This window comes from Fusarium sambucinum, chromosome III (genome assembly GCF_050947815.1).
Source record: "Fusarium sambucinum isolate potato_lamoka chromosome III, whole genome shotgun sequence".
Lineage (NCBI taxonomy): Eukaryota > Fungi > Ascomycota > Sordariomycetes > Hypocreales > Nectriaceae > Fusarium > Fusarium sambucinum.
This window is the reverse complement of record NC_139292.1, coordinates 1391652-1412415: the sequence shown is the minus strand read 5'-3', so window position 1 is coordinate 1412415 and position 20764 is coordinate 1391652. Positions and strand designations below refer to the sequence as shown.

The 20764-nt window shown below is 49.2% G+C and overlaps 6 protein-coding genes across 6 annotated transcripts; 3 read left to right on the top strand and 3 right to left on the bottom strand.

The window, feature by feature from the left end:
- Positions 1-467: 467 nt before the first annotated feature.
- Positions 468-3554, bottom strand: FSST1_010680 (serine/threonine protein kinase ATG1; the record flags this gene model as incomplete). Its single annotated transcript, XM_083233736.1, has 3 exons — positions 468-625; positions 680-3239; positions 3423-3554. 3 exons carry the CDS (start codon positions 3552-3554, stop codon positions 468-470), a joined length of 2850 nt encoding a protein of 949 aa, XP_083080376.1.
- Positions 3555-8285: 4731 nt separating this feature from the next.
- Positions 8286-10004, bottom strand: FSST1_010679 (chromatin-binding transcription regulator ADA2; the record flags this gene model as incomplete). The annotated part of the gene is made up of 2 exons (XM_083233735.1): positions 8286-9788; positions 9912-10004. The coding sequence occupies 2 exons, from the start codon at positions 10002-10004 to the stop codon at positions 8286-8288; spliced, it is 1596 nt and encodes a 531-aa protein (XP_083080375.1).
- An 876-nt stretch (positions 10005-10880) lies between these two features.
- On the top strand, positions 10881-12123 carry FSST1_010678 (UDP-glucose:hexose-1-phosphate uridylyltransferase; the record flags this gene model as incomplete). Its single annotated transcript, XM_083233734.1, has 3 exons — positions 10881-10981; positions 11027-11078; positions 11128-12123. 3 exons carry the CDS (start codon positions 10881-10883, stop codon positions 12121-12123), a joined length of 1149 nt encoding a protein of 382 aa, XP_083080374.1.
- Positions 12124-12271: 148 nt separating this feature from the next.
- On the bottom strand, positions 12272-12837 carry FSST1_010677 (Erg28 family protein; the record flags this gene model as incomplete). The annotated part of the gene is made up of 2 exons (XM_083233733.1): positions 12272-12721; positions 12775-12837. 2 exons carry the CDS (start codon positions 12835-12837, stop codon positions 12272-12274), a joined length of 513 nt encoding a protein of 170 aa, XP_083080373.1.
- Positions 12838-13210: 373 nt separating this feature from the next.
- FSST1_010676 (ketoreductase) lies at positions 13211-14264 on the top strand (the record flags this gene model as incomplete). Its single annotated transcript, XM_083233732.1, has 2 exons — positions 13211-13354; positions 13404-14264. The coding sequence occupies 2 exons, from the start codon at positions 13211-13213 to the stop codon at positions 14262-14264; spliced, it is 1005 nt and encodes a 334-aa protein (XP_083080372.1).
- Positions 14265-15265: 1001 nt separating this feature from the next.
- Positions 15266-19572, top strand: FSST1_010675 (Non-repetitive/WGA-negative nucleoporin C-terminal-domain-containing protein; the record flags this gene model as incomplete). The annotated part of the gene is made up of 3 exons (XM_083233731.1): positions 15266-15632; positions 15681-18817; positions 18865-19572. 3 exons carry the CDS (start codon positions 15266-15268, stop codon positions 19570-19572), a joined length of 4212 nt encoding a protein of 1403 aa, XP_083080371.1.
- Positions 19573-20764: the final 1192 nt, after the last annotated feature.

Sequence of the window (20764 nt, the reverse complement as noted above, 5' to 3'; positions counted from 1 at the left end):
AAGAACAAGTGGAAGACCTTGTTTTTGACCCGATGGAGCTATCTTGTGAGCCACTACTGATACACACAAACCCAAACCGCCTCTTATCTTCAAATGAAACCCTAGTATGTCCGGTCCGAGAATATGGACAAAGCCTGCTGCTCCTTATCCAAAAAGTACAGAAGCAACCCCTGAAATAAGCAACAAATAATAGAATGGAAGAAAGAAATCAACAAAAAGACAAACAAAAAACGCCGTATGAGATGCTCTTTTGACAATGCGAAAACCTTAAACGCCCGCTACATATAGATCCTATAATCAATGACTGGCTGTTGACATGCTCCTGTGAGTCGCAAGTCAAACCCCGTAGCGCCCTAAATTCAGATATGGCAGAGAAAAAGACTTGGAAATCCATCAAAATCTCAGAATGGTATGATGGGTATCGTTATCAGTCATGACGCTTCGCTATGAAATTCGTCTCCTGAGACTCATGAAGATGCATACGAGGGAACACTTCGTGGTGTCATATCGCCGCTGCGACGGCGCACTGCCTGCTGATAAGCAAGCTTTGTTTTGCTGTTGGCCTCGGCAATCATTTGTTGCTTCTTGCGCACAGCAGCAAGTCGTCCTGTGATCATTTTAATCACTATAGGTTTGTTAGTCCATATCTGGTGCATGATCGTAGAGACAATCAACTTACTCTTTCGGACGTGAGCCTCCTCATCGCTGTCAAGCTCGCCACCGCTTACTTCCTTGACAGCCTCTCTCTCGGCTTCTTTACCCGTAGACAGCCTTCTTGTTTCGGAACCCGATTCCTCATCGTTGTCCAATACAGCCTCAAGCATCCGAATAGCCGTGATATACGATATTTCGCAACCTGAGAGGTTTTCGTTGGTGACTTCATCGATGGCTGCAGCCCGACTCATCTCCAAAGCCCGATCGTACATGAGCTTTTCGGCGCTGATACCCGGAGTAAGATAGACTTGCTTCGTGGGACTTCCAGCTGAGGAAGCAATCGACTCAGTGCCATGGTTGGATGGATGGCTGGGATGATCTTCAGGCAGTTGCTTCTGCGCCTCTGTGAGTTTCAGACGGACAACCTCTGACTTCTCCAGCACTTCGTTGAATCGTTGACGAACCCACTGTACCACAGCGTTGATGCGCTGAACGACCGTCTGAGCTGCTGCTGCGGACAAGCCAGTGCCCGTGTCTCGGCTCTTCTTTGACCACCATAGACTAGCTATATCCATGGCTCGGGCGAGAAGGGTAAGCGACTTGACGTACAAAACAAGAGCTTCCTCAGATAAAGCCACAATTGCTTCCACAGTCAACCCGTCCTCTTCGTTAGCCAGCTGTTCAGGCTCAAGACCGCCCAAGATGTGATCCGCGGACGGCGCCAATGGAACGAGTTGCTTGTATTTGACTTCGGCGAATCCATAAACACAGTCGCTTCGGGTTGCGAGCTCCTCTATAGTTTGCGCAGCTTTACCGTCCTCATCGGTACCCTGGACAATTCTACCGTCTCCTAGGAGCCCAACAGGTGCTTGAGGTGTTGGGTATGTTGGAAAGGCTTGGTAAAGTGGCGGAGATGGGCCCTTTGGTGAAGCTCGCAGCGGAGGAACCTTGAAACCGAAAAGACGCAGACTGGCATCTTGGATGGCCTTGGAAATGGCACTTGATGCTGAGCCAGGGCTGGCAGAAAGAGCTTTCTCGTATGATGACTTACGATCATGGCGTCCCTGAGTCACCAGCGCATTACGAGACGATGGTGTCGAAATTGCACCTGTCGTGGATGTGGGTGCCCCTTGTTGAGTATATCGCCGAGTCATGGGTCCGGATCTCTGCGAAGCATCGCCAAGTTTCTCGTTGGCTGCCAGCTCATCGGCCAGAGCATTGACTTCAACATGTCGTCTCTCAACCACAACGTATTCTCGTTCCAGTGCCACATCCTGGGCTGCTCTTTCCTCCTCAGTGATGGGTGGATTACTCAATGTTCTATTTTTATGTGCCTGGTTCAATAGAGAGGTGGGTGGCGAGACCCTATTGCGACCCGCTGCTTGATCATAAATAAGCTGTTGAACAGGAGCGGTCGCGGCATGATGAGCTACAGGGCGGCGGATGCCCAAACCCTCTCCACCTTCACGAGGGGAGTTGCCAGTGACACGTTGACTTTCGTTCGATCGCCGAGCATATCGACCCTCACCCGGACTTCCCACCTGTGGTGATCTCGATTGCTTCTCTCTAGGAGATCTAGAGGCGAGAGCTTCCGTTGGGGACTCGTGACCGGTCTGGCGGGGGCTGCGGGACGATAGCGATGGCGAGCCCGCTTGAAACGCTGACCTCAACTCTCGTGGTTCTTGCCGGGGTGGTTTGGGAATGTCATCCTCTACAAGACCAGGGATTTCGCTGGTGACTACCTGATGTGTGAAGAAATTCTCAAAGCTGAGCCGCTCGACCGGACTTCTCTTCAAGAGACTTCGGATTAGAGCCTTGAGCTCAGGAGTGATGTTCACCTCCCTAGGAAACTTGATAACATCCTCTGCAGCTTCTATCTTTCTTAATAACTCGACATGGTTTCTGGCCCGAAACGGAGGGCGACCTGTGCTCATCTCATAGAGCACAGTTCCCACTGACCAAAGATCGGCTTTCGCATCATATCGTTCGTATCGGAGAATTTCTGGGGCCATGTACAGGGGGGACCCACAAAGGGTATCGGCCAGGGAAGTGGAGGGAAGCACTCTGGCGAAGCCGAAGTCGGCAAGTTTGAGCATAGGTAAAGATGCCAAACCAGAAATCGGAATTAATGAATCTTGGCTGGCTTGCATGACTGGGCGACTCCTTTGGTCTCTGAAGGGCCGTGAGGGTAATAGCAGTAGATTCTGGGGCTTGACGTCTCGATGAACGTAGTTTTTGCTGCGCAGAAACTCGAGGGCACTAGTCAGTTGTTTTAGGAAATGTCGAATGACAACCTCATGCAAGCCAGAATTCGGCGCGCTGGGATATTTGCGTGCCATGTCATGTGTGGCAGGATGTGTGGCAAGCTTCTCTCGTTTCTTAATAAAAAGTGACAGATCGCCAAGCTCGCAATATTCCATAATCAAGTTGATATGGCTTGTTGATTCAATGCAGTCATGGAGGGCGACAATATGTGGGTGGCGTAATGTTTTCAGAATTTGGATTTCGCTGTAGAGATTCTCCCTTAGCTTCTTATTCAGGCGTTCAAGTTCGACGGACTTTATGGCGACGGCAGCTTTGGTTTCCTGTTATCATGTCTGTTAGCGATCTAGGCATATGGATCGAGCATGCGCTCATGTATGTCACCCGTGATACCAAGGCAGCAGTCCGATAAGATGCCTAGGTAATGCAAAGGCGACAAACTGGTAGCGCAACTTGGTGCGATGATGGGGAAGCGACGCAAAGTCAGGGTAAAAGCTGTGTCGTACCTTATGCCAGCCCAGATACACCTGAGCAAAACTGCCTTTGCCAATCTCGGAGCCGATGTTGAACTGTCCTACAGCCCGACTGCCCGACTTCCTGGACCCTGAGGAGGTCGAAGACTCCTGTGGGCCCGCCATAGCTTCCTGATTGCTGTTATCGATGGTAGGAAGATAGTCGGATGTCTTGTAGCCCTAAGGCTTATGAGGTTCCAAGTCGATCGCAGAATAAATCGGCATGTAAACGGAAGGTGGGAAGCTGTCGCGAGAGCCAAAAGGCAAAGTAGAAGGCCCGGGAAGAATGTCGAAGTCGAAAGGATATGCTTATCAACCAGGTCGGAAGCGATGAAGAATAGGGCGGAGGCGAGATCCTGCGCTGGCGAGTTGTTGAACCGGGAAATGGTTGGTAGAGAGGTAAGGACCCTTATGGACGGCAAACAGCCGAAGACGGACGGGATGAGACGAGACGAGACAATAAAGCTGCCCTAGCTCAAAGGCAAAGGTAGTGGTGAGGTAGTAGTAAGTATCCGAAAGGGTGCGTCTTGACCCGGGTGCGCGCCTGCACTGCAGTATCGAGACAAACGCAAGTTAGCAGTGGTTGGGAAGAGTATGTAGAACAAACAGGGTTCGAGGCCGAGAGCTCGTATCAAACGAAGAGAAATGAAGAGAGGAAGACAACTTGACAACTAAAAACAAAAAAGAAAAGGGAAAAAGGATGAACAAGAAGCTACGGTGCACCGGGGGGATGCGTGCGTGTGACAATGATGGTGACGGCACGAGCAATGGCGATCGCGGACTGGCCCAAGTCCTAGGATTGGTACCTAGTAGGTATGGCCTAGTGATTTTACTGGACTGGACTGTATTCCCCTGTAGCGAGCGCTACAGGCAGAAGAAACACAGCGCCAGAGACAGTCAGGCAGGGGTGTCGATGCTTGTGCTTGTGTTCTGGGTACTGTACTGGTGCGACAGGAAAGGATAAGGATAGGACAGGACACGATGGACAGGCACCAAGGTATATGCTGGTACTGCACTAGTCCATACAGACAGGCTGGGGGGAGGACAGCCGGACAAGGGCAGGTGACTAAGACGATATCGAGCACTCACCAGAATGATAGACCGAGGGACCCTTTGAATCCAATCTCAGGCGCATATACGAAGTAGAGCAGTGTCTGTTGGCATGAACCGTTTGTACTGTGAGCGAGCACTGTTGAGCGTGATCGGAGCCTTTGTTCCAAGTGACCGAAGACGCGGAAAGGGCGGTTAGGGAGGAAGGAAGTAGACGATAGCGGTGACTAGAAGGGTTGATGTTATCATTCAGCAGTCTAGAGTATGGGATTATGCAGGTCGATTATTCGTACGTGTTGCTGAAAAGGGCGTAGCGTTGATATAAGTACATATAGACGGGAATAGAAGCGTGCAGAGACAGACCCTACCCGACTCAGAGGCCAGGCTATGAAGGTTGCGTCACACAACTTAAAACAGTACATACAGCTTTTGAGAGGTAATGGAATTCACGATAGATTTGTCAGGGTATGTGTGAGAAGTAGTGTAGAATGATGGGGTAATGATGTAGAATAGATGAAAAAAGACAGAGATAAGCAAGCTTAGAACATAAGGAACAGAGCAGAATAGAGTCTGTAGATTCTGAATGATAAAGTGGATGAAGAGGCTGTGAAAAGACGAATGACTCTACAAATTAAGCCTTACCAAACTCAGTAAAGTCTGGTTTCTAGAAGAGGTAAATGGGGATTCATGGGTGGCTAGGTGGCTGCGTGCAGTGGAAAGGTGCCTACGAAGTAGCGTCGAGTACCTAGAGTACTTGGTCTTTAGCGTGTGAACTGCCGCAGTCCAGCGAGTCCTGAGTCCTGGACCCCCGCCCGACAGGGATCAATGAAAGGTAGGTTGTTAGGGGTACATGGGATCTGTGCGAGAGTCAGCCTCAAGACACAAGTATCCCCTCCTTGAATGACAGCCTCAGATATGGGTGTGAAGGACTGAGACATACGCAGGGGATCGTGAATTGGATGACTCTGAGTCTGACTTTCGATAGATAAATAATGCGCCTCTCGAAAAAAAGAAAGAGAAAGACGATGCTCAAAAAGGGATGTTTTTGCGGGGACGTGACCAACCTAATGGTTAATTGATCCCTCTTGGTTGACCCCGTGATACACCCCAAGCCCAGGTGGCCGGGGTTAAAGAGAGAAGAGAGATTGAAACCTGGAAGAGCCAACGAGTGACGAACACACGATACGATGCGACGAGCGGGTGAGTCAGTCACTCGTACTGTATATTCTGGGTACTGACTTGGTAGGCAGTCAGAAGGGGGAAAAAGAACCGACAACCACTACAGCCTCTTGATTTCTCTACCAGTGACAGTCCATATTCAACTTTAAAATACAAGCTGTTGAACCCAAAATTCCTATCCAATACCTGCAAAGCTAAACTGCCTTAAGACAAGTTTCAGCAGCCTAACTTGAAGATTTATGTTCTTGTCTGCCTCATGAGGAGGTGTTGTTGCCTGAGCCAAATGGTGTGATATGCTGGGATGGGATCCAGTGAAATTCACTGACATGTTGAACTAACCAGGACGGTAGTCGTTGTATTCTCAAACTCAATTTACTGCCTAGTCCTATTACCTGTTTGTTGACTCAAGAGACAGCCAGATACAGATACAGATCAGATCCCAGTTGCAATTCGTGTACATACATGGTTGTATTCAATGCTTGCCGAGGCCCTCCGGCCCCACATCTTCCATGCCTCGCCCACTTTCTCCGGGGCAGGGCAGGGGAGCTTAAGCAAGGTACAGGCAGTACTTACAGTACCAACAGCACTGATTTGAAGCTTGATGGACATGAAACAAACCAAGTTGTCAACCGAGAGATCCATGATGTTGTTTATGCCAAGTTGTATGAGGATATACATAGTACACGCTATGCAGGTACTCACCAAATCTTGGAAAGAAGGTGAACCATGTAGCTCTCTGACTGGTCATGTTTCTCCTCCTACGCCATAACGCTGAAGCGCGTCCCTTGCCACGAGGCGCAACAAGGCTTATGGAAAAACAAAGACAGAAACAGGAACATTGAATGATAGTCACTGTAGAAAGATTGATTCAATTGATAGGGAAAGCTCCGGATCGGCGAGAGCACATGCTATGCCGAAAAGATTCCATGTCTGTCTGTCCGTGTAAGCCCGTGCCAAGTATCTAATGCATGGCTGAGCTCAAATGGCGAAATATCTCTTGTTGATATTGTGATTCTCAAGGCACAGTGTTGTATAATGTATCCATCGCGCAAACTGCATGGCGTCAATTACCCTCGCTCATTCGTTCCCTCGTTCGCAATCCGGGAGGCGTTTTTCACCACCGTTCCATTGCAGTTGGTTGATACAGATACAAGGGCTACGACATACGCCCGGTCAAGCAAGAAGTGCTTCTGCCTCCAGTTCTCGACTTATCATGCCCCAGACTGACTGGGATTGTCCGTGCATAAAAGGCACCCTGCAAGTTTCTTTTTCCCCCTTTAGGAAACTAGACAGACGAGAGATATCCCTTTCCCCCGACTTTTTGGTCGCCTTAGATACATGCTGGGAAGAGAAAGGGGCGGGCATGGGTTGTAGCCTTTCTTCTTGTTTGTTCAGTGCCAATTGGCCGAATGTGAATACGATATTTTCTGACATTGACAACAACCTTCAAAGGGTGAGAGGGAAGAAGCAGAGGTGTCTACTCATAATTGGGTACCTGAGCGAGCATATAATCAAGTCACGATGTCACTAAAGGAAAAGAAGAAAAGAAAGACTCGAGTAAAATGCTGTGACTGTTCATCAAATCCCGTCATCATTCACACCCAGATCGTCATCTAGGTAGTCTATGTACTACAGTCCTAGATCGGCAGCCAACAGCCCTCGAAGGCCGCTAGAATAGGAGAGCATGTCGCCCCGTTAACTTTAATCATGATGGACAAGAGAAGGAAAAAGAGGTCGCCTAGTAGTTGTGTATAGTTGCCTAGCAAAGGAAATAGTGACGCGGACATGGAGCTTCATGGCAAGTCTAACCGTAAACAATTCAATTCCCTTTTTGCTGCGCAGTTGAGTTTTGATACACGTCGATTACCTATCTCTTGGCATTCCCGATGCAGCTCAATTGAGTTAGTGAAAACCTGGAGAAAGTTGATAGTACAGGCTCTTATCTCTTACGACGTCCCAGGGTTTCTTATCATTGAGAGACTGTGTTGATGAACATGTGCCTTCTCTCTTTGGTATGCCGAGAAACCCACACCACAAAGTTCCCCATGCACTATCATGAATCGGTGCCAAACAGACAGACAACAGACAGGACTGTTCAACCCCCCACGATTTCTGTTCACTTGGGACCCTGTGCCAGTATCAGTGTGCCAGGTGTAAGTAATAGTCGAGTAAAGGCCAGCCAGCCAACCACACTTTAAACACGTGGATCTACTCAGCGGCATCTCTTTGCATCCTCCCAAACGTCCGAGTAGCCACTCACGACTTTGCATATGAGCCTGTGCCTCTCTTGCGCTGTTTGTGGTATTTGATGCAGTTTGCTCAATCTGTAACTAAGATGTCATGTTTCACGCGCCATTCTTATCGGTCCCGACCAGTTCTCTATAACCAACCACTAACACACGATTCTCTGATAATACTAAAGTCCCTACTCCTACTCCCTCTTACACAGATGGCCTCAATGCCCACCATGTTTCTCCCTACCATCACATCGTATCGTATCTCTCAGGTGACACGACAAGATGTTAATAATGTCCCATTCGCTACAGTAACTCCTAACTCTCAGCGCCAGTTGAAATTTATCTTGGAAAGGGTATTTTAAACAAGTAAAAAAAAAAAAAAAAACTCAAATCACGCCTTGCCCACCCATCCCGAATTGATAAAGAAATCGAATATGCGCCCTCCTTTTTGCGAGTCCAATCGACAAATCTCCTTTGCCTGCTTCTTCTTAAGTGTGCCGTTGGTCTTGAGAGCTTCTTTGAGTATTTGCTCCTTGATCATCAGGTATGGTTTGGGCTGTAGTCTAATGACCTCACACAGTTTGGCCTCTTCTGGCGTCAAGAGGTGCAAATCTGGGGCGGTGTCTTGTGTCATTGACATGGGCTGCACACCCGATATCGGTTGAGCTGTGTATCTTTGTTTGGGTGCAACATGACCATTGACGCCGTTGACACTGTTTCCGTTGACCTGACCATTCGTCTGGCCATTGGACTGTTCGCTGGCATGGCCATTTGTCAACGCCTTGGTCTCTCCGTTTACTTCTGGATTGGCTGGAGGTAATAGTCGAGCAGGTAGTTCTGGGGCAATGAGTAGAGCTGCTCCGCTGGGAGGCTCGGGTGGGGGTGGCTGCTTTGACCGCTGAGCAGATGCCAGACGTTCGCGATCCATCGAGCCCATGGGTATGGCCTTTTGTATTCGCGACGCCTTCTCATTCTCGTACTTTTCTCCGCTTCGAAGGTCTCCTATGCGGACACTGCGCCATTCTTGTAGTTGTGTAATGGCTTGTCGTAGATTCAGCTCATCAAGAAGGCCCTGGTTGAGCTCTTCAAAGTCCTGGCGGTTCATCATCCGGCCGAATGGCTTGGCCTTTTGCAATAAATCCTTCTCTTCCTTTGTGCGTTTCTTTTCCAGTTTCGTATTTTCTCTATAATCGAGGAGATTGTGTTCGAATACAACCTTTTTACGCTCCACACGTTGTGTTAGACGGGCGTTGTAGATGTCCATCACGGTAAGCTTGAGTTCCATTTCAGGTTCAAGTTCTCCAGTTCTGGGATTGAGTCCATCACCTGGATCGAATTGCATCAGCTGAACAGCTTCCTCGGCCTCGTTCGCATATTCGGTCTCGAACTCCAGACGACCAGGCATGTATCCTTGGATCTCGTGACAACTGGGTACACTGGCCGTTGGCTTGGTCTTGGGTTGTAGAGCTGGCGCATTCTTGGCTGCATCTCGTCGCTCCTCTATTCGCCTCTTCTTGCGCGATTGGAATTCTTCTCGAGGAATCTCGTTCGCTAACTCGCAGTCGTGTGGGCTGCATCGTTTTGGTAATGGAAAGGCAGGTGAGTCAACGTAGGTCGATAGGTAATGGTCGCGAACTTCATCCTTCTCTCGGAAGCCACCAATATGATCGGCAATGTCTGCCCATGAACCGAGACCATAGATCTCTGCACCCTCAAGGAGGAGCAGTTCTTCGTCGGCTCCCCATTCTCGAGCAAAGATGGGGAATGAGTTTTGCTCGATTACACGGAAAGCGTGTGTCGCTGGATTATGGGCATTCCGAGATTCACCTTTGGCGAAGCATGAAACGCAAAGGTCAAAGTCGCTACAGGCTGCGTCGGCACATCGAATGCGGACCTAAACACCAACATGATTAGCAACCCCATCATGACAAGGTCAAGTTTAACCGGGATATCCCCGAAACGCGTCTTGACGTTCCCAGATATTGGCAAGACAGCAGCCGACAGCAAGGGCACTTACAGTGGATGTAATATCGGATGAACAAACGTCGCAAACATATTTGACACCACCTTCGCCACCTCTAGTGACTGTTTTCTTTCTAATAACACCCATATTGTCGGTTGCGATGTCGGGCCGGGGAGTCGTTAATTACCCCCCTGTCTGGACGCGGCAGCGGACTCGGGGCCACGCAGCGCGCGTTAAAGACGAAAAAGAGAGCTCAAAGTAATGCGCGAATATTGAGAAAGATGATGCGACGTGGTATTTGATGAAAGACGAAGAAATGCGGTCGTTATTGATGGAGTTGGTGTTGGGTTGATTGGTCGAGGGGCTTGGGTGTTGCGATGTTGTTGATTATGGCGCTTGCTTGAGCTACTCTGGGGCTGGTCTGAGCTGGGCTGAAGCGCACTTACTGCGGGTATCAAATGGGGTCATTAATCTGACCCCATAATATTGTTCTCATCACGTGGGAGCTCCTTCCATCAATCATCCCCACCAATGAACTACTGATGCCAATCCCCAACGCTAGAACCCCACAAGGAAGGAAGCTCAGATTTGAGTGACGATGAAGAACTTGGGGAAATAGTGATTTTTCTTTTCGACCAAGTTGAATTAATTAATGTGTATGGATGACCGGGGAATAGAAATTATAACATATTTGAATAAAGGAATCTTAGAAGTGCTCACATCATTACTACATGTGCTACGATGAATGCCTCTCATAACAATTCATACCGAATGATAACAATCCAAACCTGTTATAGCCCACTAGACTCCCCCGAAAACACGGCCGAGAATATCACCGTTATCCGCTCCATTCAGAACTCCAGCTTGCTATAACTAGGAGCTATTTATTATCCTAGCCGCCTCAATCATCACCTGCGCGAACTTGTCTTATAATTTCAAATAAACTGAAGTTTTTTCTGGCATTGAAATATCCATTGGCCATTCTACCCCTCAATCTTCTCATACTGTCACCCCACTATCATCATGCCTGACCAAATTCTTGACGATATCTCTCATCGCAGATACAATCCCCTCACGGATTCCTGGCTGCTTGTATCTCCTCATCGCACGAAGCGACCTTGGCAGTATGTTTACCCCAGTTTCATTCAGAACCAACTAACATGCTATAGAGGTCAGCAAGAGGCTGCTGTCGCGACAGAACTCCCCGAATATGACCCCAAAGTACGTTCGTGACATCACATCATAACAACTTCATATCTGACAATTTCAGTGTTACCTATGTCCTGGCAACCCACGGGCAGCTGGTGACTCCAACCCGAAATATGAAAAGACTTTTGCCTTTGTGAACGACTACAGCGCTGTGAAGCAAGAGCAGCCCGAGTACGACGCCAAGGCATCCTCCAACGATTTGGAATCTCTTCTCCTGCAAGCTCAGGGTGTCAAGGGAGTGTGTTATGTCCTCACTTTCTCTCCCAAGCATCATGTGACCCTTGCAGATATGACTGCTGATGAGATTGTTCCCGTCATTGAGCACTGGACACGCATCTATGCCAACCATCTGACACCTTCAAACCCTCGTGCGTCTGAAGCTGACCAGCTCACCATCTCCCTGTCCAAAGAGACTGCTCCTACCCCAGAGGAGCAGTATCGATATATGCAAATCTTTGAGAACAAGGGCGCTGCAATGGGTTGCTCTAACCCTCATCCTCATTGCCAAGTCTGGACCACATCTACTATGCCCGAAGAGCCAGGCAAGGAGCTTGTTCAAATGACCAAATATCGAGAGCAACATGAAGGTCGACATCTCCTGGGCGATTACGTCAAGCTAGAATTGGAGAAGCAAGAACGAGTTGTTTGGGAGAATGACGCATTCGTTATTGTATGCCCTTGGTGGGCTGTGTGGCCGTTTGAGGTTCTCGTTTTGCCCAAGCGACACATTCGATCACTTCTCGACTTCAAGCCTGAGGAGCGACTCCAATTTGCCGAAGCCATTCAAGAAGTCACCCGAAGATACGACAACTTGTTTGAGTGCAACTTCCCCTATAGCTCTGGACTTCACCAGGCGCCTCTTGATGGAACCCCTGAGGAGTTGGAGAGTGCTTATTTCCACATGCACTTTTATCCACCCTTGCTGCGATCGGCCACAGTCAAGAAGTTCCTCGTTGGCTACGAGCTCTTGGCTGAGCCGCAGCGTGATATCACACCTGAGCAGGCCACAGTCCGTTTGAGGAACTGTGGAGCAGAGCTCTACCGAAAGAACCTATAGGCTTTACCCATTGACTTGGCTATTGAAAATCTACTAAATTATATATCCGTCATGATTTGTTTGTCATTGTTTCATAACCTTTCTAGCGAATATCTACCACGAAACTCGAGTCATACCCCTCGTACGATTGTATTAAGGCACCATCCAATTAGTTGTACTGGACGTAGTGGTCGCGGACCAAAGGCATCCAGATCAAGGAAGTAGAAGCCAAGGCGAATGGGAAGTACTGAGGCAGACCAAATGTCATGGTCTTGAAAACAAAAAGCTCACTGGCAAAATGGCTAAAGGCAACAATATAGGTCCAGTAAGCCAGAGTGTAGACGGGACCAATGTGGAGGTTGTAAGCGGCGTAGCATCGAACAATGCAGGTGATGAGTGTCCAAGTGCCGAACAGTCTGCCTGCGAGGGGAGTCAATTGGTCGGCGGCCTTGGGGTCGTTCTGAGCAGGAATCAACTTGTTCGTCTGATCTTCGGGTTCGAAGTTGCTGGTCTTGGAAGGGAGCTTGGGGTTTCGAATGAAGCGACCGTTGTAGACTCGTCGGGAAAAGTGCAGAGTGGTGTACGCCTGCAGCGAATTGCCAATGGAGATGATGGAAAGCTGCAGTGGTCAGCATTTTATTCTATAGGAGAAGGATGTATGGCAAGTCTTACAATGATCATGTAGTAGGGTAGAACACCCTTGGCTTCAGGGAGGAAGGGCTTGAGAGCGTCCATGGTGATTGATATGGATGAACCGGAGTAGGAATTATTTCTTCTTGACAGCGTGAATAGACGTAAATATAAACAAGAAAAGGATTAAAGTTGAACGATAACTCCGGCTCCGTAGGACATACGATTTTTGGTGGGAGACACGGCCTATAATCGGTGACCAAAGAACAAAAGAAGCTTGGACCAACTCAACAACGTCAGGTCAGGGGTAGTCAAATCAACTGGTCCCCAAAATTCAATTGATTGCCCAGCCTAAGCCAAGAGTAGGAGCCGAGGGGCAGAAGAGCTGCTTTATTATCTTGTGATTGACACTTTTTTATTCTTTTCTTTCCCTTTTCCTTGCACAGCAATTTGCATTTTCTTGTTGCGCATCCCAACCATGACTGCCGTCGCAGACTTTTTCGAGAACGTACCGCAGCCTCTGCAATGGGGTCTTGCTGGTGTTGGTGCTCTCTTCCTGGGCTCCAAGATCCTGAGCTATCTCCAACTTGTCCTCAGCGCTTTCGTGCTCGGAGGTACCAACGTAAGTGTTTCTATACCAATTGAACTCTTCAAAGCTAAAATTATCACAGCTACGCAAGTACGGAAAGCCTGGCACTTGGGCTGTTATCACCGGTGCCTCTGATGGCCTCGGCAAAGAGTATGCTCTGCAGCTCGCTGCCAAGGGCTTCAACCTGGTCCTCGTTTCCCGAACTCTGTCCAAGCTAGAGGGCCTCGCCGCCGAAATTCAACAGAAGTACCCTGGAAAGGGTCTTCAAGTCAAGGTCCTCGACATGGACTTTTCCAAGAACAACGATGCCGATTACGAGCGCCTGAGCGAACTTATCTACGGTCTTGATGTCGGTATCCTCATCAACAACGTCGGCCAGAGCCACAGCATTCCCGTTCCTTTCCTCGAGACCGATAAGGAGGAGCTTCAGAACATCATCACCATCAACTGCACTGGCACTCTCCGAGTTACCCAGACTGTCGCTCCTATCATGAAGGCACGAAAGAACGGTCTTATTCTGACCATGGGATCCTTCGGTGGATGGACACCTACTGCTCTCCTGGCCACTTACTCTGGTAGCAAGGCTTTCCTCCAGCAGTGGAGCAACGCTCTTGCAGCTGAGCTTGCTGATGACAAGGTTGATGTCTACCTCGTTCTGAGCCATCTCGTCACCACTGCCATGAGCAAGATCCGCCGCCCTAGTCTCCTTGTTCCCAACGCTCGTAACTTTGTCAAGGCTACCCTCGGCAAGGTTGGTCTTGGCGGTTACCAGACAGCGCCTTACACTTATACCCCTTGGTGGAGTCACTCCTTTATGCTGTGGTTTATTGAGAACATTCCCGGTGCCAACGGTCCCATCACAATGTCTGTCAACAAGAAGATGCACGAGGACATTCGCCGAAGGGCTCTCCGCAAGGCTGCTAGAGAGGCTAAGAAGCAGTAAATGCAGACATGGAGCATTTGAAATGAAGGGTGGGTAAAGTGATCATGTATCTATGGATATTGAAGTCCAGAACAAAAAGGAGGAATGGGACAATGACATAGTAAATGAGTATTGGAGTTGATTTGTTTGCTGGGTCAATCTCGCCGTTGTATCATGGCCACCAAACGTTCGGCCCCTTGTCCGTAAAACAATTGCGTTATCTCCCACCTGTGTTACTAGAATGATTGTTCATCATAGTAGGGAAATAGAAAGGATGCATTGTCATGGAAACCGACAGCAAAAGATGGATGATATTCTTGTTGTACCATACAATGGGCTGTGATTTTTGCCTTGGGGTCATCTTGTTCCGTGAATCTACCTAATGGCGGTCCAAGAGAACGTTAAACTATAAAGGTAATACTCCACCTAGAGAATATTATCGAATAAAAAATAACTCTGCGATTGAGGCTCTACGATCTGTTTGAACAGCTACCTTAAAGAAAGCTAAAAACAACTAGGTTTTGTATCAACATAGGACTAACCGGGCGACAAAGGATATTTGCAGCATTCAAGGAGATCATAAGTGAAAACATTAATCTAAACCACCAAAAACATGCTATTTTTACGTGGTTTGAATGCATTTGTTTGCGAAAATCTTCATGACGCGTGGTTACCGCTCTCTCAGCCTTGCACCAAAACGGTCTTAGCGCTCGAGCCCCAGTCGCGAAAAATCCGTGCTCCATATCCAGCCTCCCCAAGCTCTCGTCAAATTGTTTATCATTTTCTTAGCATGCAACACTTGCAATAGCCTCTATCTCAACCCCGACGACGACGCGATTTAATCGAAAACCAACGGCGAGGTTATCGACGCGACAACGAGGGATTGATATCCTTACCATAATTCATCCCACGCGCCAGGCAATCGTCGCTTTTGATGATCCGCGATCTGCTCTGATTGGTATAGCAACGACCACTGGTGAAGCTACCCAGGCCCGCCGAGGGCTTCGATCTTGCTGCCCATAATGTCGTTTCCGCAAACAACTCCCGTTCGGCCAGTTCCAGGCGCATTTTTGAATACGCCTGCTGTCACTTCGAGATACCAGCAGGGCTCCGATCCTGTGCGCCGACAGCTGTTCCCAGTTTCTGAGGGTGGCCAGTCCGTCTCGAGTCTAAGGAGCACTGCGCCGACGCCATCAACAACATCTCGAGGCGTGACAGTCACAGGCTCGTCAGTAGTGAGACCATCCAGCGGCGATGGCTTGATTGTTCCCACTGCGCTGCCGCCTCTACGAGCCGAAAATGTCCCCCCCGTCATTAAGGCGGCCAAGGCCATCAACACTTGTCTCCAGGCTGATGGACGCTATCCCGACTTGGATTCATACTGCAGACGTAGGTTTAGAATGCTGCGATGGTAGAAAAAGCTAACAAGGATACCAGAGGGCGCGTCGTCCGATTACGATCTCGAAAGCACCGATTCCGCTATGGCCCCCTTCCATAAAACCCAGATGTATCCTATCCCGAACCAAGTTTTCGATCATTACAATGCTGGCGAGCTTCAAACCCTGATGGGTCTCTTTGCTGAGATTAACCATGCTTGGGTTGTTATTGACAACTCTTTGTTCTTATGGGACTACACGCATCCTGACCCTGAGCTCATCGGCTTCGAAGACTCACCGCATACCATCCACGCCGTCGCGCTGGTACCTCCCAAGCCAGGTATCTTTGTTGGTTCAATCACTCACATCTTGGTTGTTGCGACTTCTCAGGAGATAGTGCTACTGGGTGTTTCGGCTGCAGATACTCCTTCGGGCACCAAATCCGTAAACCTGTACCAGACGAAAATGACCCTTCCTCTACGTGGCACCGACGTTCGCTTAATTACTGGATCTTCTAACGGCCGAATCTTCTTTGGCGGTAGCAACGACATCGATATTAATGAGCTTTACTACCAATCCGAAGAGAAGTGGTTCTCGAATCGATGTGGAAAGATCAACCATACAAATCCCGGCTGGTCTTCAGTTGTCACCCTACAAGGAAGCTTCTGGTCGCAAAAGAGCCCCGAACACCTTGTCGACATCGTGATAGATGATTCGAGAAACCTTGTATATACCCTCTCGAGTCGCTCAACCATCCGAACATACCATATGGAGTCGCCTGATCGACTGAATAAGGTTATCGAGAAGGAAAAGGTCCATTGTCTTCGCGACATTGCTCACATGATTAGCCAGTCTCGACTGTTGAACGATAGAGTCGAAATCGTTGCGATCAGCCCCATCTCCAAGCAAGAAGCCGCGAAGCTGCACCTAATGGCATTGACGAATACTGGATGTAGACTGTTCTTTAGTGCTACAAGCGCTGCATCCTATATGTACGGTTCTTCGACCAACCTGGCTCCCCAGAGTATGCAGGTTCAGTTCATCAAATTCCCTCCAGGCCAGAGGTCGCCGTATGCTGGCAGCGAGACAACCATCGACCTCGAATCAACATCTCTCACATGGAGCCGACAAGGCGCGCGATTCCCACCCGGATATTTCTTGGATTTTGTTAGTAAGGAGTCGAACCCCAACGAAGATTCTCTATTTATTTCTGGACCCGAGACGGGGCGTCTTAAGAACACGCCCCCGACATCTCCCCTCAAATATCACGAGAGCGGAATTTGGATTGATATAGGAAGTAGAGCTGAGGCAGTTGGAATCATCACAAAGCCATTCGCTGCAGCGCCGCAACCCCTAGGCTTTGGTAACGAGTTAGCTGTTCAGTTTGACGATGCACCCAGCGAGTTTGCGGTTCTCACCAACACTGGTGTTCACATCATCCGACGAAGACGTTTCGTGGACATCTTTGCTTCTGCGATACGAGGTGCTGTTGGAGACGAAGGGTTGGAACTTATCTGCCGCCGGTTTATTAACACTTACGGCCGTGTAGAGACTGTTACTACCGCTTTGGCTGTCGCCTGTGGCCATGGAGGCGACTCTCGACCAGGCGCAGCGCGTGCCATTGACCAGGCCACTGAGGACCGGGCCCGATCCGTCTTTGTTGACTTTGGTGGCCAGCCCACAATGGCTGAAACTGACAGCGCATCCCTCACAACAGATTCTGTCAACCTCTCCTCTCGACACGACGCCTTGGCCCTGTACCTCTCCCGATTGATACGCCAGTTGTGGAAGTCGGCAGTTATTACTCCCGGCGTCTCACCTACGGGTGGTGTCATCATCGGTTCTACTATCCCTCTTTCTAAGCTCAGCACTGTTCAAGAAGCGTTGGAGCGTCTAAGGAGGTTCCTCGACTCTAACCGGGGTCTTATCCAGGGCCTGTCCGGCCCGTCTGATCTCCAACACGTGTCTAGTCGCCAAGAGGAGATTGCTCTTCAGGCAGAACACCAGGCTCTGCATGCTCTTCAAAAGCTGATGGAGAGCATTTCGGAGGGTATCTCTTTTGTGCTGATGCTTTTTGACGAGCGTGTCGCCGACATTTACACCCGACTCGACGATACTGCTCGACAACAGCTCAAGGATCTCACATACGAGAAGCTCTTTTCTCAAACAGATGGCAAAGATTTGGCTAAACTCCTTGTCAAGGCTATTGTTAACCGCAACATTGAGAGTGGCTCCAATGTTGAGACTGTTGCCGATGCCCTGCGAAGGAGATGCGGCAGCTTCTGTAGCCCTGATGACGTGGTGACTTTCAAGGCCCAAGAACAGCTCAAGCGTGCTTCTGAACAGCCCCTTCAAACCAACCAGTCACGAAGCTTGCTTCATGAGAGTCTCAGGCTCTTTGAGAAGGTTGCTGGCAGCCTTACTTTTGCTAATCTCCAGACCGCTGTCCAACAGTATATCGACCTCAAGTACTATGCTGGCGCTATCCAGCTGTGCCTTGTTGTTGCACGGGAGAAGGACAGGGGTAACACAGCTCTTTCTTGGGTCAACGATGGCAAGCCCTCATCTGATCCTCGAGCCAATGCCTTCAACGATCGCAAGCGTTCCTATGACATGATTCATGATGTACTGAGCCACCTGGACGCTGCGTCAAGCAGTGAGCCCGAAATGGTCGACGGCCGTTTGACTTTGATTGCTACAAAGAGGCTTGAGGCCTACAAGGTTGTGAATGAGTCGGATGATGAGGTGTTCCACTTTGACCTCTATGAGTGGTATATTCAACAAGGTTGGACCGACCGCATCCTGGCCATCGATTCCAACCACGTCGTTACTTTCCTGCAGCGACTTGCCGGTACCAATATCGAGCATGCTGACCTACTCTGCCGTTTCTACACCAACCGCAGTCGCTTCTTCGACGCAGCCGAGGTGCAGGCCGAACTTGCTAACTCCGATTTCCCTATCAGCATCAAGGATCGAATCAGATTGCTCAGCTTGGCCAAGGCTAATGCCAACGTTTCTACGACTGGTATTAGCCGACAGCAGCAACAGATGCTAAACCACAGCGTCACTGAGTTGTTGGAAATTGCACACATCCAGGACGATCTGCTTGAACGATTAAGAGCCGACGACCGTATTGATCCCGAGAGGTCTGTTGAGATTGAGGATGCTCTCAAGGGCAAGATCCAGGGTCTCTCCGAGGTAAGTTACCTGGTTCTGTCTGAAAATACCTTTGCTTACATACTTAGCTTTTCAACGACTATGCCGACCAGGCTGGTTACTACGACCTGTGTTTGCTCATCTACCATGTTGCCGATTACCGTAACCACATGACCATCTCTGGTACATGGAGCAACCTGATTCAGCAGACACACGATGAAGTCATGTCTCGGCTAGAAATGTCTGAACCCGGAATGCCCTCGCCACCACTACCCTACGAGTGTGTCACCAGCAAGATCCAAAACATTGCCCACCGCACGTCACTCGACAGCTTTATCTTCCCTATCCAAGACCTCCTACCAGAACTCTGCCGTTACGCAGTGGCGTACCAACAGGATGCCACAATTGGCGCAGATCCCACCTGGCCAGTCCAGCTCTTCCTCACCTTGGGGGTTTCCCATGACATGATTGTTAGAGTGTTGGAAGGTGTTTTCGATAGCCAAGATTACGGTTTCAGCGGATCCGTACGAAACCGCATGATTGAGCTTATTGTTTATGTTGTTAACGACTGGGTGGCCGAAGCCCGCCGACGTGGTGGTGCAGGCAAGGGTGGCGCTATTGGCCCTTCTGTAGCCGACCTCCTCAAGAGATGCGACGCGGCCTTGCCTCCTCCCGGACACGGCAACAACGCCGGCGGTGCAGACCTGGCTGATGTTAGGCGAGTGCTCAAGGGCCTGAAGAGAGAAGTGGATGGCCTGTCACAACGGGTTCCCACGGGTAGTCTTAGGTTCGCATAGAGATGAGCTGGTAAGCGATGATAGATTGGAGAACATAGAGATTTCAGAGTTTGAGAATTCGACAGTTTTGAGTAGCTATTTGGTGCAGTCGGGTAGTGGCACTGTTTTTGTCAAAGGGATGATGAATATGCTATAGGCGCCAATTGGCACGAGGGTGCGTTGTACTGTACAGGTTCAAAGGTATTTTTACATGTAATTATTAAAGACATGGGGGTTGATAAAAGGCGCCCCGAAAAGAATGGAAGAAATCTAAGAGAGGACAGTTGTCTATGACTCTATCATTAGTGTGTTGACCGCCAATATCAGGCAGTGAATGTTATGCTATGAATGGGGCAGTTTCGTAAGTCCATCCACCAACGCCCAGTCATTCCTGGGTTTTTACAAGGCGACCACAGTAGGAGCAACGCTATGCAGCGTTACGTTGACTATGCGTTGCTCTCTTTGTTTTACCGCTCTGCTTTGGGCTCCGATAGTGAGATGGCAGCGGTGAGATGTGGTATTGGGTGGTGAGGCCTGCATATGTTCGCCTCACTTTGCGAGGTTAGGCGAAAAGTGACACGCCATGCGTGAAAATAGGTGTTCAAAAGGGCCTCACGCAGAAGGCGAGAATGCTGGTGGGGTATTGGAGGTCACTATTGCGAGGCGAAGATGTTGGATATATAAGTTTGATGTATGGCAGGACAGTTTGATAGTGAGGCAGATTCAACTCGGCTTGCCTTTCTGGGTTCTACTCTACAGCTACTTTCACTATGGTCTGAGACCTCGACTATATTTCTTCTGTCTTCTTTCGGAGCTGGACTCCTCGATACATATACATATACACATCGAAGATGATGACTGGTTCATCAACAACCACGATGAATATCACTTTACGTTTCACCACGCTTCAAGCGTGAGTCTTTTACCCAGCGAACAGCAAAGACATGTTCAAAAGTGTTGGCCTCGCTGGGGACCACGTTCAAGACCAACCTCGCAGAGTTTCCAACAATCTCTTTCAACTACAACCTCGCGAGGTTCTTGGTCGCCCATACCAGACAGGATCCGGCGTCGGGTATGGTTCACAAAAATAATATCGGCTTTTTGTATCTCTTGTCCGGGATGGACTTTTGGTCAGATACTTGATGGTCGCAAGAATTAATGGGGTGGTTTGTCGGTCGCTTTTATAGATTGCGCAAAGGTTTGGGAGCTTATA